Below are 13,691 nucleotides of genomic sequence, written 5' to 3'. Positions count from 1 at the left end.
CGACGCTCGCGAGAGCTCGCTCGACCCGTGGCTGGTGTACGAGTCCGCTCGCCACTGTTCGCCGCTGCGTCGACCCAACGACCGACACCCTCTGTCTCCGTTTCTTTTGCCCCCACCGTGCGCAATGCCAGGGACGTATGATTGTATCGAGGAGAAGCTCGTGGATTGAAGATATCGTCGATTGCTTTCTTCACGATAAATCTAAAGATATTTATGCGTCGATAATTTTCAGATATCGCAGATATCAAGAAGTTCCTTCGCCGGTATTTCTTTTCTTTTTTTGTACAGATTCTGTAAATAAATATTACCTCCAATAAATGGTCCAATAGTAATATAATATAAATACAAAAGACAAATACGTATACAAAAAGACGAATAAAACGGTAATTACGGAAAATGTAAGAAAATGGATAAGAAAATAGCAGTGATGCGAGTGAGGTCGTCTTTTTCGTTACGATCTTCGTAAAATATACGTGATATGTATCAAGGACAAATACGGTAAAAAACACGAAGAGCGAGTGTCTGTCGCGGCTTATTAAAATATGCAAACGTTGCATCTGACTATACGAAAGAGAATGGAATACATGTGCTCATGCCATTTGTGCTCCCCCAAAGTGTGGTAAATAAACGCGTCTAAGAGAATTCTGCACTACGGTGTACCGTGAGAAAACGCATTGTTTCTATGCACAAAGAAAACATGCATTTGACTCGCCTTCTTCGACGAGGATAAAAGTCGCTCGTCTAAACGTAAAATAAACAGTCTACCTGTCGGATAGTTAAAGAGCCCTTTGTCGAAAGACATCAACGTACAATGGACCGAGATAATGCAACAGTACATTTGTCATTCGTTAGAGAAAAGGTTCGAGGTATCTTCATAAATATAATTACCTAAGTACTTTTTTTTTCGATAGAGAGATAATACTAAGTATAATGACAAGTTCTTGTGGCACTAGATGACAAATTGTTATAACTCAATAAAGAAATGTATAAATTTGAAATTAAAAATGGACAAAGTGTTTATAATACTTTCACGTCTTTTACACATGGAAAAATTGTAAATAATAGATTACGCGTGATTATAAATTACGGTGATAGAGATAAATATTTACAATGTTTCAGTGATAAATCTTACATAAGAAGCACGTCGACTCGAACACGTGTTGCGTCTTGCTTGTCAACAAAATAAAATGATAAAACGCATTGCACACGTGAATCATGAAATATATGTATGCTCTCCTTTTTTAATTATTATCAATGCAAAAAGCCGAAGTTTTCGCCCCATCTTCTTCGCCCTGCCGTTATTGTATTCGGCACGAGAGGAGGAGAGACTGATTAATTAAAACGTGATGAACTCGGGCATGTTCGTACGTGCCTGCTTCCACTGTACCCGCTTCGTCGTCCTCGTGCCTTCCAACCTGCCGTCTCCTTCACGCCCGTTCGCTCCCGGTTGCACTTTCTCCTTCCTTCTCCTCTTCCCGGCGCTTCAATGCCGTCAAACCCGGGATAGCACGCATCGTTCCGTCATGCGTATTCGGTCATTCACACACAAGGTATACCTGTTCCAACATTTCAGATGCATTAAGTGCGTATCTAAATATAGGAGCGGGAATAGAAGAGGACGAGCGCGACTCGGTTATTTTCAAAGAAATAATTTTTTTTTTTTTTTTTTTAATCGATTTATAGAATCGATTTGTATTTATATCCTGTATAAAGACTGTAGGTTTCTCTTTACTCTTGAATTATGACTTGTAATATTGCTTTCGAAAAAAATCGTTTGTATATACGGGGTATTTTATATAAGTATAGTGCAGATATTCCATGTAGACATTAATATCTACTTTATTCATTATTTATCAGAATCAGAAAGCACACTTTGCTACCATGAGAGATTTTGTATTATATCAATTCAAATAAAATTGCTTTAAGTGTATGCATTGTATTATAAAAAATATAATTATATTAGAATTAATTACAACAGAATGACTAGAAGTTTTACACCAAGAATAATAAAAAAAAAACAGCAAATTCACTAAAATGGCATATTAAAAAATGAGATCACGAAAATAATGCATTTTTTGAAGTTCTGCCAAAAATAATTAAAAAAAAGATTTAATTTCTTTTTATAAGGAATATGATAGTATCAGTCTGTATCTTATCTAATATATAGGACCACTCTGCATAACTTAGATTATAAAAATGTTGAAGAAACTGATATATAAGACAACTTAAAAACGTCTTATTGTCTTTTAGACATCTTTAAGATGTATTTTGGCTTTTCTGTGCTGTCTGGGATTACTTGCATCGCCTGTTCGACCGTTACACGATTATTAAAGTTCGTTCAATTAGAAGAAGCCAGCAATTATACTGTCGTCTTTAAAAACGTCGACGTCGTGTAACCGTCAATTTTGCAAATTCACTAAAATGGTATATTAAAAAATGAGATCACGAGAATAATGTATTTTTGGAAGTTTTACCAAAAATGATTAAAAGATGCTTGTTTCTTTATAAAAGGAGAATACGATAGTAACCTCCCCGCCATCCCTCCTCCCTTAACTATATATAAGACTCTCTGCATAAACGACGCTTAAGCTATAAAAATGTTGAAGAAACTAATATATGGTACGATACAAGTATATTGCTGCCATAGCATGTTAGATCGCATTACTTGCACCGTCTGCTTGATCGTTACAATTATTAAAGTTCGTTCAATTGGAAGAAGACGGCAATTATACTGTCGTATTTAAAAACGTCGACGTCGCGTAACGGTCAATTTTTATAATATGAAGTACGAGGAGAAAGCGTATTCTACAAAGTTTCTAAAACTATATAAAATTCTATTTTCTTATATGGCCATCTCGGCGAGAATAATCCATTTACGTACAGATACCTTTTCACTCGTTCTCTAGCGTATTTTGGGATTTTACAAATATCCAGGTGTCTAAGAAAGTCGAAACTCTCTACTTGACGAGATAAAATTTCATCTATCGTTATCTCTTTCTATCTCGCATTATTTTTCGAAAATTCTTTATCAATAAACTTCGAAAACAAACAAAAGAGATATAAGCAGGGTTGGGTAGATTAATTTTCTTTTTAACTAAATTAAGTTTAAAGTTAATGGCCCAAAAATTAACTTTCAAAGTTACTTAAACAAAAATTAACTCAGTTAAAGTTATTAAGTTTATAAAAAATTATTAACTCATCATAAAGTTCGAAAGTTAATTTTCTATCCAATAACGAATCGATACACTCGATAAACTTGTACGACAAATTAAATATAGTTTAAGTTAATAGTTAACAAGTTTATTAAAATTAACTAAGTTAAAAATTATTAACTTTTCAACTCTTTGAACTTAATTTTAGTTACTACCCAACCCTGGGTATAAGAAATGTGCGTCGCGAAATAATACAAGATCGACCTTACCAGATTTATAATTAGTTACCTATCATCGTCATCGCCATCGTCGTCGTCGATAAAGCTCCATGATCTCTATCGAAAGGGCGAATAGTCCATTCGCCGTCCGGGTTGAAGCGGGAAAGGGAGACGGCGTTTCGCGCCGGAAATAGCAAGTGCGATGGCGCACCTGCATGGGCATGCATTCGCGCCATCGCAAGTGCAACGACGGTAGCGAAGGCTACCGGAGGTGACAGCGCGACCTGTCGTCGGGTCACGTACTATTCTCAAGGAATAGACGGTGTCCTAGAAATGAGGAGATGATCGCCTGATGCGTAGTTGGCGGTGACAGTAGTGAACAGCTGGCCGATAGCGCGATGAGCGTTTCAAGGTAGTAGCTGGCGATGGTTGGCGATCTCTCTCGATGATGTTGCAAGAATCTACTATTGCGCATCGAGAACGTGTAAAAAATACGCGAGATTAATTAATCAGCATTTTTTTTAATCCGGATGTGCGTTGCGATTAATAGGATATATAGAGCCTATGGGCTATGGTCACAAATGTTTTGTTTCTCCGAGATCTAACCTACTTCACGCACGCGGTTGAATGATAACGCTAACATGTGTGGACTCTCGTCTAGCGCTATCACTGACGCATAAGATGACTTCATCGCTCCACGACGGCACTTCCTTGTTTCCTTGTCAGTATCACCGCGACGTCCGCATGCCTCGAGCGTAATTGGAGCAATATATCCGAGGACGGCGACGCATTGGCGTGACATCACGAGGACATCTCCGGAGGCTTAGTTCGACTCCGGGTGATCCTCCGCCTCTCTCACGACGCGAAGATGCTCCAGCGACGTCATCGTCGTAGAAGACGTATTTTCGCTGTGACGTATTGTATCGATAGCGTGCAAGATGAACTCACTGCTGAGGACTGTCAACTCTATAGCGGGCAACAAGAGGAACTTGCTGGTCAGGGATTCCCTCCAAAAACAGCTCAACACGAGCGTCATGGAGATGCAGAGCGCGCCAACCGTTTCCGAGGACGGAGTTGTCAGCAACTGCGACGAGACCATGACCCTATGCTCCGTGCTCGAGGCTGTCTTCCTGCACGGCTTGAAGGATACTCTGTTGAATCGGGTGACAGAGGCCCTCAGCGGTCCCGATTTCGACGCTATGCCACAGCCGAGCTTCTGGGGCCCGCTGCTCGTGTTTTCCCATCGTCAGATCATAGACCAGATACAAGCGTTAAGCCAAGTTACTACAGAAGTCGGCTATTGTCGAGCTTGGATACGATTAGCGCTGAACGAAGGTCTATTAGCTAGCTACTTTTGCTCCATAAGGAGGGACAATTCGGCTTTAAAGCCGTATTACAATCGTTCAGCCTATATGAGAGATGTAGATCTTGTTGAGGTTGCGCAAAGATTAATAGAAAGCTTGGATTATGTGCGATTCGAGTTGGCTTGTAATAGTAGCCTTTTAAACTTTTGGTCCAGTACCCCTTTGCTGATAGCTGGCATTTGGTCGCCGCCGATGAAATCTTGTCCCGTGTTTAGTGCGGTAGATATAGCGAAAACTATAACCACCGAATTGACTGATAACTTTGATGAAGTAGAAACTGCAAGTTCTATTGGTAGTTCAATTGGAATAGGGTCGTTCACTTCTTCGCAATCAATGTTTAATAATGTAGCATCCATCAGTGAAGACGAAGCGCTGAAAATCATTTTAGCTAACAAAAAATCTGATAATATTGTCCAACATTTGCACAACGATCCTGTGGATACTGTAACAGACAGAATGCACGAAAGCAATGTGACTCAGCAGAGAGACCGTAATTCTGCAGATACTGTGATAAAAAACCAAACAGCAGATAAACAAGAGGTCAAGGAAGCACAACAGATGTCAAATGGTAACGCAGAAAAAGAGGATACAGATAATATTGCTGCTGATACGGAGAATCCAGTGTTACAAAATACTTCGAGAGGCCCCGATACCGTTAATGACACAACCGCCACTGTAGGAAATTCATTAATAAGAAAATTAGGATGGTCAACGTCATTTGAAGATTGCCAATCTTCTTTAACTTCGTCTGTGATATCTCAAGGATCTGCAAAGGATGCGCCTCGTACACCCGGCGATGGTCCTACATACGATGCGCTCATCCAAAGTTACCAAACTGCTGGAACTAGTACAGTGCCAGATCTGCAAGAATTCTTTAAAAAATATCCAAAAAAGGAGGAGACCATTGTGGAGGAAGGACCTAAAATTCAACCCGAGCCAAAGGTATGTACTTGATATACAATATTTATAAATTTTAAAACACCATTTTGTCAATTAAAATTAAAATTTGACATGTTTGAAGTCTAACTTTTTCTTGTGCATTGTTTTCCAGGTTGCGATAAATTTTGAAGAACAACTAGGTAATATCTCGAGGGAAAAAGGTTTAGATGTTCAAAATTACAATTGTTTCGATTGCGGTGAGGCAATCGGCATGACCTTTTCCAAAGCGCACGTGTGCTGGTATTCGGGCAATTATTACTGTTCAAAATGCATGGCAGAAGGGCAGTATATCATACCATCGCGTATGATTCACAACTGGGATTTGAAACAGTATCCTATTAGTCGAAAAGCAGCTACGTATTTAACAGACAAGCCGGCCCTGTTGGACCTAAAGATCTTGAACCCAAAAATTTACATGGCTGTAGATACTATGGCTCAATTGCAATCCTTGCGTATTCAATTGAACCTATTGAGAGCGTATCTATTCACGTGTCGCGAACCCATCATCGAGTCCTTGCAAAAGAAGGTCGCCCCCAGAGATTATTTGTACGAACACGTTCATCAATATTCCGTTTTAGACCTTCTTGATATACCCAATGGAATTCTCGCGCAACAACTTCAAAAGGTTGTTGAGTTTGCGAGAAATCATGTAATTAATTGTTGGCTCTGCAGTCAAAAGGGTTTTATATGCGAAGTCTGTAATAATACAAAAGTTATTTATCCCTTTGATATGGAATCCACATTTCGGGTAAGCAATGCGACTTCGTTTGTTCATTATCCATTTTTCTTCCGTTTAATACAACAATCTTACAATGATCGATTTATTTGCAGTGCGGATCGTGTAATGCCGTATTTCATACGGACTGTTTAAACGCAAGTAAACCGTGTCCAAAGTGCGAACGCAGACGTAAACGGATGGACATGCCTCTTTTAGATATGGGATGTACAGATCTATCACATAACAGTGTATCTTCATCTCCGATTGACATGAATTAATGTATATTTGATATTGTTATACAGACAATGTTTTATCATCCTTTTAACGCGTTTAAGCAGTATTGTTTGTATAATTCGCATTCCAGAAAATTAATTTCGCTACGCGCAATAACTCATATAACTTTAACCTTGAATCTACGAGTCTTGATTTTTCGTGTAAATAATTATACCTATATTATATATTGTGCATAAAAATGTATAGAAATATAATATCTTTCTATATTTTTTGTCAGTTCTCCGAATATTTTGTTACAAACTTATATTCTAAAAAAAGATATTTGTACCTTACTATATCTTACGAGACTGGCAGCTTACTATGCATAGACAAAAAATATTATATCTTTATACAACTATATATATATATATAGACGTTCATTATAATTCTATGTACAAAAATAGTAAAATATATGAAATCATTTACTTGTCATCTCTCTCTTATCGTTATTTTTTATATTTAATACTGTTGCTCTATTTATGTAATTTAATAAATTGACATGCTTAATAAAATTGGATTTAGTTGATACATTTGTACCTCATAGCACATGGTTAAAAAAAAAAAAAAAAAAACGTTTTGTTTAAGAATATTTTGCCTTTATACGAATATTGTTTAATTAACAAATAATTTCTCTGGGATAATTTTTAATAAAAATGTACAATAAATTATATGTATATATAACTATAGCAAAATTTCCTACTCTATTTTAGATATAAAAGGCACATTCTTTCATTTGTATTAAATGGCCTTATTTGACCTTTTACTGTCACAAGTCGTAAAATTAGAGAGCTCTACATATATATTCTACTTTTCAATTTTTTTTATATATGTATATATAAAGATATTTATACACTATCATATAAAATCTACAAAGTTAAAATTATTTTCCAGGTACCTATCAAAATGAAAGTAGGATACTTTAAATACAAAAATAATTACAAATCTAATAATAATGTAAAAATTAATTATTAGCTATCAATTGTGTAGTAATTAGATTGTGATCGTGATAAATAAAGGAATTGCGTGTGTATCAAGTTAATCTTAAAATAACTGTTTCAAATTTATCAATTATAAAAATTACGTTTACTTTGCGACAATATTTGGCATAAATCTCTACACAATTTACAAGTACGTTAAATATAAAAACACATTTAGATTTAGAATTATCAAACGAAAAAAATCATTTTAATATTATAAATTGCAACTCTCTTAATTTATATATACATATATTATTGCATATTATTATACTTTGATGTAAATCTCAATAGGGACGAATTCGTTAAACAATATTTATTAATTAAAGGTAATTTTCATTATAATTATAATAATATCGAAGCAAAGTAGAGTTGACCAAAAAGTTAATGAGAAATGGAGAACTCACTTGCCATTTTACACATTTTATACTGTAAACGAGATCGGAATATATGCATATGTATTGTGTTGTGTATAAATGTATCAATATATACATACAACACTATATATTGTTATTAATCCTACATTGACATACCAAAGTTAGATTGACACTAGCCAAATATATTATTTTTGTGTATAAAAAAATACCAATGCAGGATTAAAAAATTTTTTACAATTTTTACCTTGTGAAAAATATCATGTAAATAATACTTATTATTCTTACAATTATTTGTACTATCACCAAAATGACAAACTTGAAATATTGTCATGTCAATGGCAATATTGCAGCTTTGTCGTTCCTACATTTTGATTCTTAAAATATTCTGAAATACGAGTTCAACTCCTCAGTTCTTACATTTCTTCCTCACACATTTAATGCAATGTCTTAGGAAAATATGCCGAAGGTAAAATGGGTTTATCAGACAAACCTGCTCGTCTTAATCCACCCTGCAAGCCGACGCTCGCGGTTTTCGTTTTTGTACCATTCGAGATGACCGCCGGGCCATTGTTATTCTCGATTATAGCCGGCGCTGATGTTGAAGCCGGCGGATTTCCCGATGCTTTATTCACCGCGTTAAAGCGCTCCATAGGTGTGCTGGTGCTCGAGATCAAGCCGCTCTTACTGAAGGTCGTTAAACCCACAGAATTTTCCGTTACACCGACACCCATCGACCGAGCTGTCGTACGAGTGGTCTGATGAATATTTGGATTCTGCACGATTGGATTTTTCATCAATCCCGATAACGTACTAGGCTGTGTCGTATTAGGTGCAGGAGTACGCGTTTCGTATCGATTAGGAAATAATTTATTTGTCCTGGGTAACGTCAGTGGAACGGTAGATGGAATTATAACTGGAGCTGGCGTAGTAGCACTTTGTAAAGGCGATTGATTGTCCGCTAGTCTCCGATTCAGCCAACTAATTACTGCAAAAGGAAGATGGAAGACATATTAATTTTCTCAATCGTGTAGCAATTTTTATTGGCAAGGATAAGAAAAGAAAAAATAATCATTTACCATTATCATTGTTTTTTATCATCTTTTCTTTTTCCTCCAATTGATGTTGTAATGTTTTAATTTGTTCTTTTAGATTGCCTATTTCATTCTTTGCATCTTTGATATCTCTGATAAGACCTTCCTTTTTAGTTTCCAATTGGCCAACTTCTTTCTGCTTGGTATCTAATAATCTTTCCTGCTCGAGCGCTATGCTCGTCCTTAATTTCAATTTGGATTTGGTTGATGCAAGTTCATTTTGTAATTTAGTTAAAATTTCGTTGGCTTTTACCAATTCATCGCTTAAGCCTCTCAAGGAATTTTGTTTGCGTTGCAACTGATTGTCTTTTTCGGTTAAAAGATCCTCCAAATGCTGTTTTTGTTCTTTTCCCGATTTCAGCATTTCCATGTGTTTGTTAATGATCACTGTTTTATCTTTAAGCTCTTGCTCGAGCACAGCTACTCTTGTACGCAAATTATTAACGGCTTTATCTCTGTCATGATAATCTACATCTAATTTCGAGTTTTGGTTCTTGAGTAGTGCCAAATCTCGTTGGGCAATATTAAGATCCTTCTCGAGATTCTGTAGTTGTTTTATTTGCTCTACATTCGTAGCTTCTAAAAAGGATTGCTTATCCTTAAATGTTATGTTTTGTGTCCGTAATTCGGCAAGTTCTGTATGTAATTGTTTCACAGTTTCAGCATGCCTCTGCTCAACTTCCATTTTTTCCTTTTCACTCTGTCGTTGCCATTCTAAGCGTGCTTGAGACAATCTGGAAAATGTTAATACATTGCATTAATATGATAGAATTATATAGGTTATATAAAAATATTATTTATTTGTAGTATATATTTATATATATAAATATATATATATATACCTGTCCTTTTCTATACTTATTTGCTGTGAGGAATTAATTTGTATCTGGCTTTTTTCAGTCATATATTTCTGCTCCAAATGTTCTAGTTCTTTTGCTTTTGCTTCTAGCTTATTCGTTAGATCATTTAATCTAGTTTCTAAACCAACCACATCTCTACTCTGTTGTAAAGCATTTTCCTTTAACTGTTTAATCTTCATTGCCATATGTGTCTTCAAAACAGAATCACTGGCAGGTGATATGTTCAAACTCAAGTGGCAAAGATGTTTGAAGTTATTTGTCTCCACAAGCTTAAAATTCCAATCTCCAGTTTCTTCTGCCAACAACAAAAGAAACTTTGGTGGAGTCTTCGACATGCTTGTACCTGGAATGTGACATTGTTCCAGCAAGCATATCAATTGGGTAGCAAAGTTATCAAAATCAACCAGGAGACCCTGCTGCGCTTTTAGCACTTTGAAGTCATCTTCGGTGATGAATAAGGAATAGAGAAAACAAGGATCATCGTCGTCGGCTAGCAAAACGCACAAGCTCTGAAACAAGAAAAAACCAAGACTCGATATGGTTGACAAACCAACATCCAATACCCAAGCTGTTGAGAATGAAGTCTATCAATCTCTATCTATGTCCATCAAAACACAGACAGTTAAAAGATGAAAGCAATAAACATTTACAAAACTAAGAGTAAAAGTAAGTCAGAGTAAGATTTTATTAAATTACCTTGCGACAAACTGGACTAATGCCAGCGTGAATCTCGACGTTGACTCTGAGATCCCGCTGGCGTTCCTCTTTATGCTGCGGCTTGATATAAATCCTCTGCACCTTCGTGTAGAGAATCTCGACATTGTTCAGCTGCAGGCCCGAGTCGGCGGTCGTCGTGCCGCCTGCTATACTGTTCAAATAATTCATCATTCGATCGCGCTCTCGGAAAGCACTTGTCGATCACGCGTCGCTCACTGCGTCTCATTTGTTGATGTTGAGAAAAGTCCGGTCGAAACGCTTTCGAACATACGACACAAGCCGCTCTGCTTACATCGCACAAGCACGCAAATTGACGCACGCGTATCAGACGCGTACGTCGTATACGTTTGTGCCGCCATCTTGACGGCACGCGTTTCAACTACTTCACTCGCGACTCGCCACCGATTTTTAATGAGAATCGCGTCGAAATCGGGATCCTTCTCTTTTTTTTTTTTTTTTTAAGTTTGTTCTCACAGATCACGAACCCAACGATTAGGACTTTCCAAGTAGAAAACAGATGGCTATTCGATCACAATTTACCTCCATTCCTTCCGCTTTATACGCGCATAGTAATCACATACGTATATCAGACGCGTATATTTATACGTTTGTATCGCCATCTTGAGAGCACGCGTTGTAACTAACTTTACTCCATGGCATATAATAAAATACATAGAAAGGAACCTATTTTTCGGCGTCACTTATAACCACTGAACTATATAACATACTGGAACGCTCACGGCTCTGCTGATTGGCGGCCAGAAATGTGGGACTGCGAGAGTTGTCGCTTCTCAGACCTGTTCTTGTCTATCTAACTACGTCGACCACGTGACCAGATGTATTATCCGTTCTAAAACCATTATCATAGATTGATGTGCAGTTTTTTAAGATACACTTTACCATTTTTCATATTTATTTTAACTCTCTGCTTCTTAACATTTTCAACTATCTAGCATAGAAATAAATATTCGCGTGGTATCGAAGATCGCGTGTGATTTGGTGTGATTGCGTGACAGGACGATGTTTTCAGTCATGGTAGTTCACGGTAAAAAGAGACAGCACTGAAAAGCTGCAGCTATTAGTCAAATTTCAGTCTTTAATCTTCAATCTTCAATTTTCAATGCGTAGTCTGATACGGGCTTTAGTGGCCGCGGTAGTAGTGGTGGGGGCATAGCGCGTTCCAGTATGGTATATAGTTCAGTGTTTATAACACTATTCATCAAAAGTATATATCGAGGATATCCATCTTCATCTATTCGAAAGGAACCAAAAAATTTGCCGTTTGTATTTCGAGCTTAATAAGATCGCATTCCAATGCATCCCGCTTGTGTTTATTTCTAACACCTCCCCGCCCTCCTTAGCTGTCATCGCACAATAATAATGATAATAATATAAATAAAAAATTGCGTTTTATACTTTTCAACGTGTGTAGTAGTTAAAAATGTGATGTAAGGATAACAGTGTCAGCCAATCAACACAGCGATCACGATGAAATATTTTAACTAGGAACGTATCTTGCTATTTTCTGATTGGCTGGTAGTATTTTGGTTGGATCACTGCGTCTCGATTGGCTAATGTCGTCAGGGTATCGATCATGTAACTTTTTTCCTAGGGCGGAAACGTAAAAAGTGAAAAATATTAGCATTGAAATCAATGGCAAAATTTTTCACTTTTCACTTTTTCGCCTTAGGAGAAAAGTTATATGATCGATACTATAGACATAATATATCTAGACCGAGTGCTGAAGAGTGGGGGCCAAGGTGCACGTAGAAAAGGACATACTCTGTTCCGTGCCCCTTGCGTTCTCTCTCACTCGCATGTAGCATAGCGAAAGAGTACGCTATGCTACGTGCGAGCGAAAGAGAACGCAAGGAGCACAAAACAGAGTATGTCCTTTTCTACGTGCATCTTACCCCACTCCTTAAATAAAGGCAAACGCTCGGTCTAGATATACTATGTCTATGAGATATACTATGTCTATGATCGATACCCTGTACTTCTTATACCTATACGTTGTGGCATCACTTGACGACGTGCGTTGAGACAAACTTCACTCTGGACCAGTCTTACAAGTTCTAGTGAGAGTCGGAAACAGGATTTTCGTTTTTAGTTTTTCGTAAACGGATTTTTCTTCTTCAAAGATCAAATATCGAACGATTAAAAGTTTGCAAATAGAAAACGAAAGGGCTTTTCAAAGGTATCAATCACAATTTACCTCCTTTCTTCTTAAATTCGTTTATCTCAATGCTGCAACCGTTATTGCGTGTCTTTTTGAACGACATCTTGTTATTTCGAAGATATATCAAGCATTTTTATAAAATCGGATAATGTTAACAAAAAGTATACTTCCCAGTGAGCATTATTGAGAGGATGAGCTCTTTAAGAGGACTTTTTAAAGACTTAATTAAATTTTCTTAGAAATGATATCAGTAAGTTATCTTTTTGTAAGATATCTTTCACAAGAGCTCTTTATGATATCTCTTCATAGATATCTCTAAAGTCTTTAGCAAGCGTGCCATTTAAGATATTTTACGAAAGCCGCACACATGCGCAAGCAACGTACATGTGAACTAGAGACCCTGTGTTCTAGTGTGAACTGCGTGCCACTGCATGCTCTGGATTTCAAAGAGATAGCATTTCTTCAATATTAACGTTTTTAAGATAATCTTTCTTTCTTAAATTATAAATATTATTAAATATGTATTTGAGCATAAAATATATTAATATTTTCATATATATTTTTGTTATTTCTATATTTAACCTAAGAAGTTGGGTTATGTCTTCAAAAAATGTAAAGGGCTTCTTCTTCTTCTTTCTTTTATGGCTGGTTGGGCATTAGTCGCCCAAACACCATTGTTTCTTATGGGTTTGTAAGATATAAGCAAAAACTCCTCTTAAGAGAGGAGGAAGTCCAAAAAAAAAGGTCCAGACAAAGGACATACGCAGTACGCAAAAACACGTCCGAACCCGACACGTTGTCAGTCGGAACTTCAAATGTAAAGGGCGTT

General features: G+C 36.8%; 2 protein-coding genes across 2 annotated transcripts; one reads left to right on the top strand and one right to left on the bottom strand.

Annotated features, from left to right (window-relative positions):
- Positions 1 to 3,922: 3,922 nt before the first annotated feature.
- On the top strand, positions 3,923 to 7,171 carry LOC115233060 (pleckstrin homology domain-containing family M member 2). Its single transcript, XM_029803267.1, has 3 exons — positions 3,923 to 5,676; positions 5,786 to 6,421; positions 6,505 to 7,171. The coding sequence occupies exons 1-3, from the start codon at positions 4,309 to 4,311 to the stop codon at positions 6,667 to 6,669; spliced, it is 2,169 nt and encodes a 722-aa protein (XP_029659127.1). The 5' UTR covers positions 3,923 to 4,308; the 3' UTR covers positions 6,670 to 7,171.
- LOC115233061 (spindle assembly abnormal protein 6 homolog) lies at positions 6,899 to 11,679 on the bottom strand. Its single transcript, XM_029803268.1, has 4 exons — positions 10,663 to 11,679; positions 9,949 to 10,475; positions 9,092 to 9,840; positions 6,899 to 9,000 (listed from the first exon to the last, which is right to left on the bottom strand). The coding sequence occupies exons 1-4, from the start codon at positions 10,852 to 10,854 to the stop codon at positions 8,450 to 8,452; spliced, it is 2,019 nt and encodes a 672-aa protein (XP_029659128.1). The 5' UTR covers positions 10,855 to 11,679; the 3' UTR covers positions 6,899 to 8,449.
- Between the last annotated feature and the right edge of the window lie 2,012 nt (positions 11,680 to 13,691).

Source organism: Formica exsecta, unplaced genomic scaffold (genome assembly GCF_003651465.1).
Source record: "Formica exsecta isolate Colony F162 unplaced genomic scaffold, ASM365146v1 scaffold16, whole genome shotgun sequence".
NCBI lineage: Eukaryota > Metazoa > Arthropoda > Insecta > Hymenoptera > Formicidae > Formica > Formica exsecta.
Note: the sequence above shows the minus strand (reverse complement) of the source record. Positions and strands in the feature narration are given on the sequence as shown.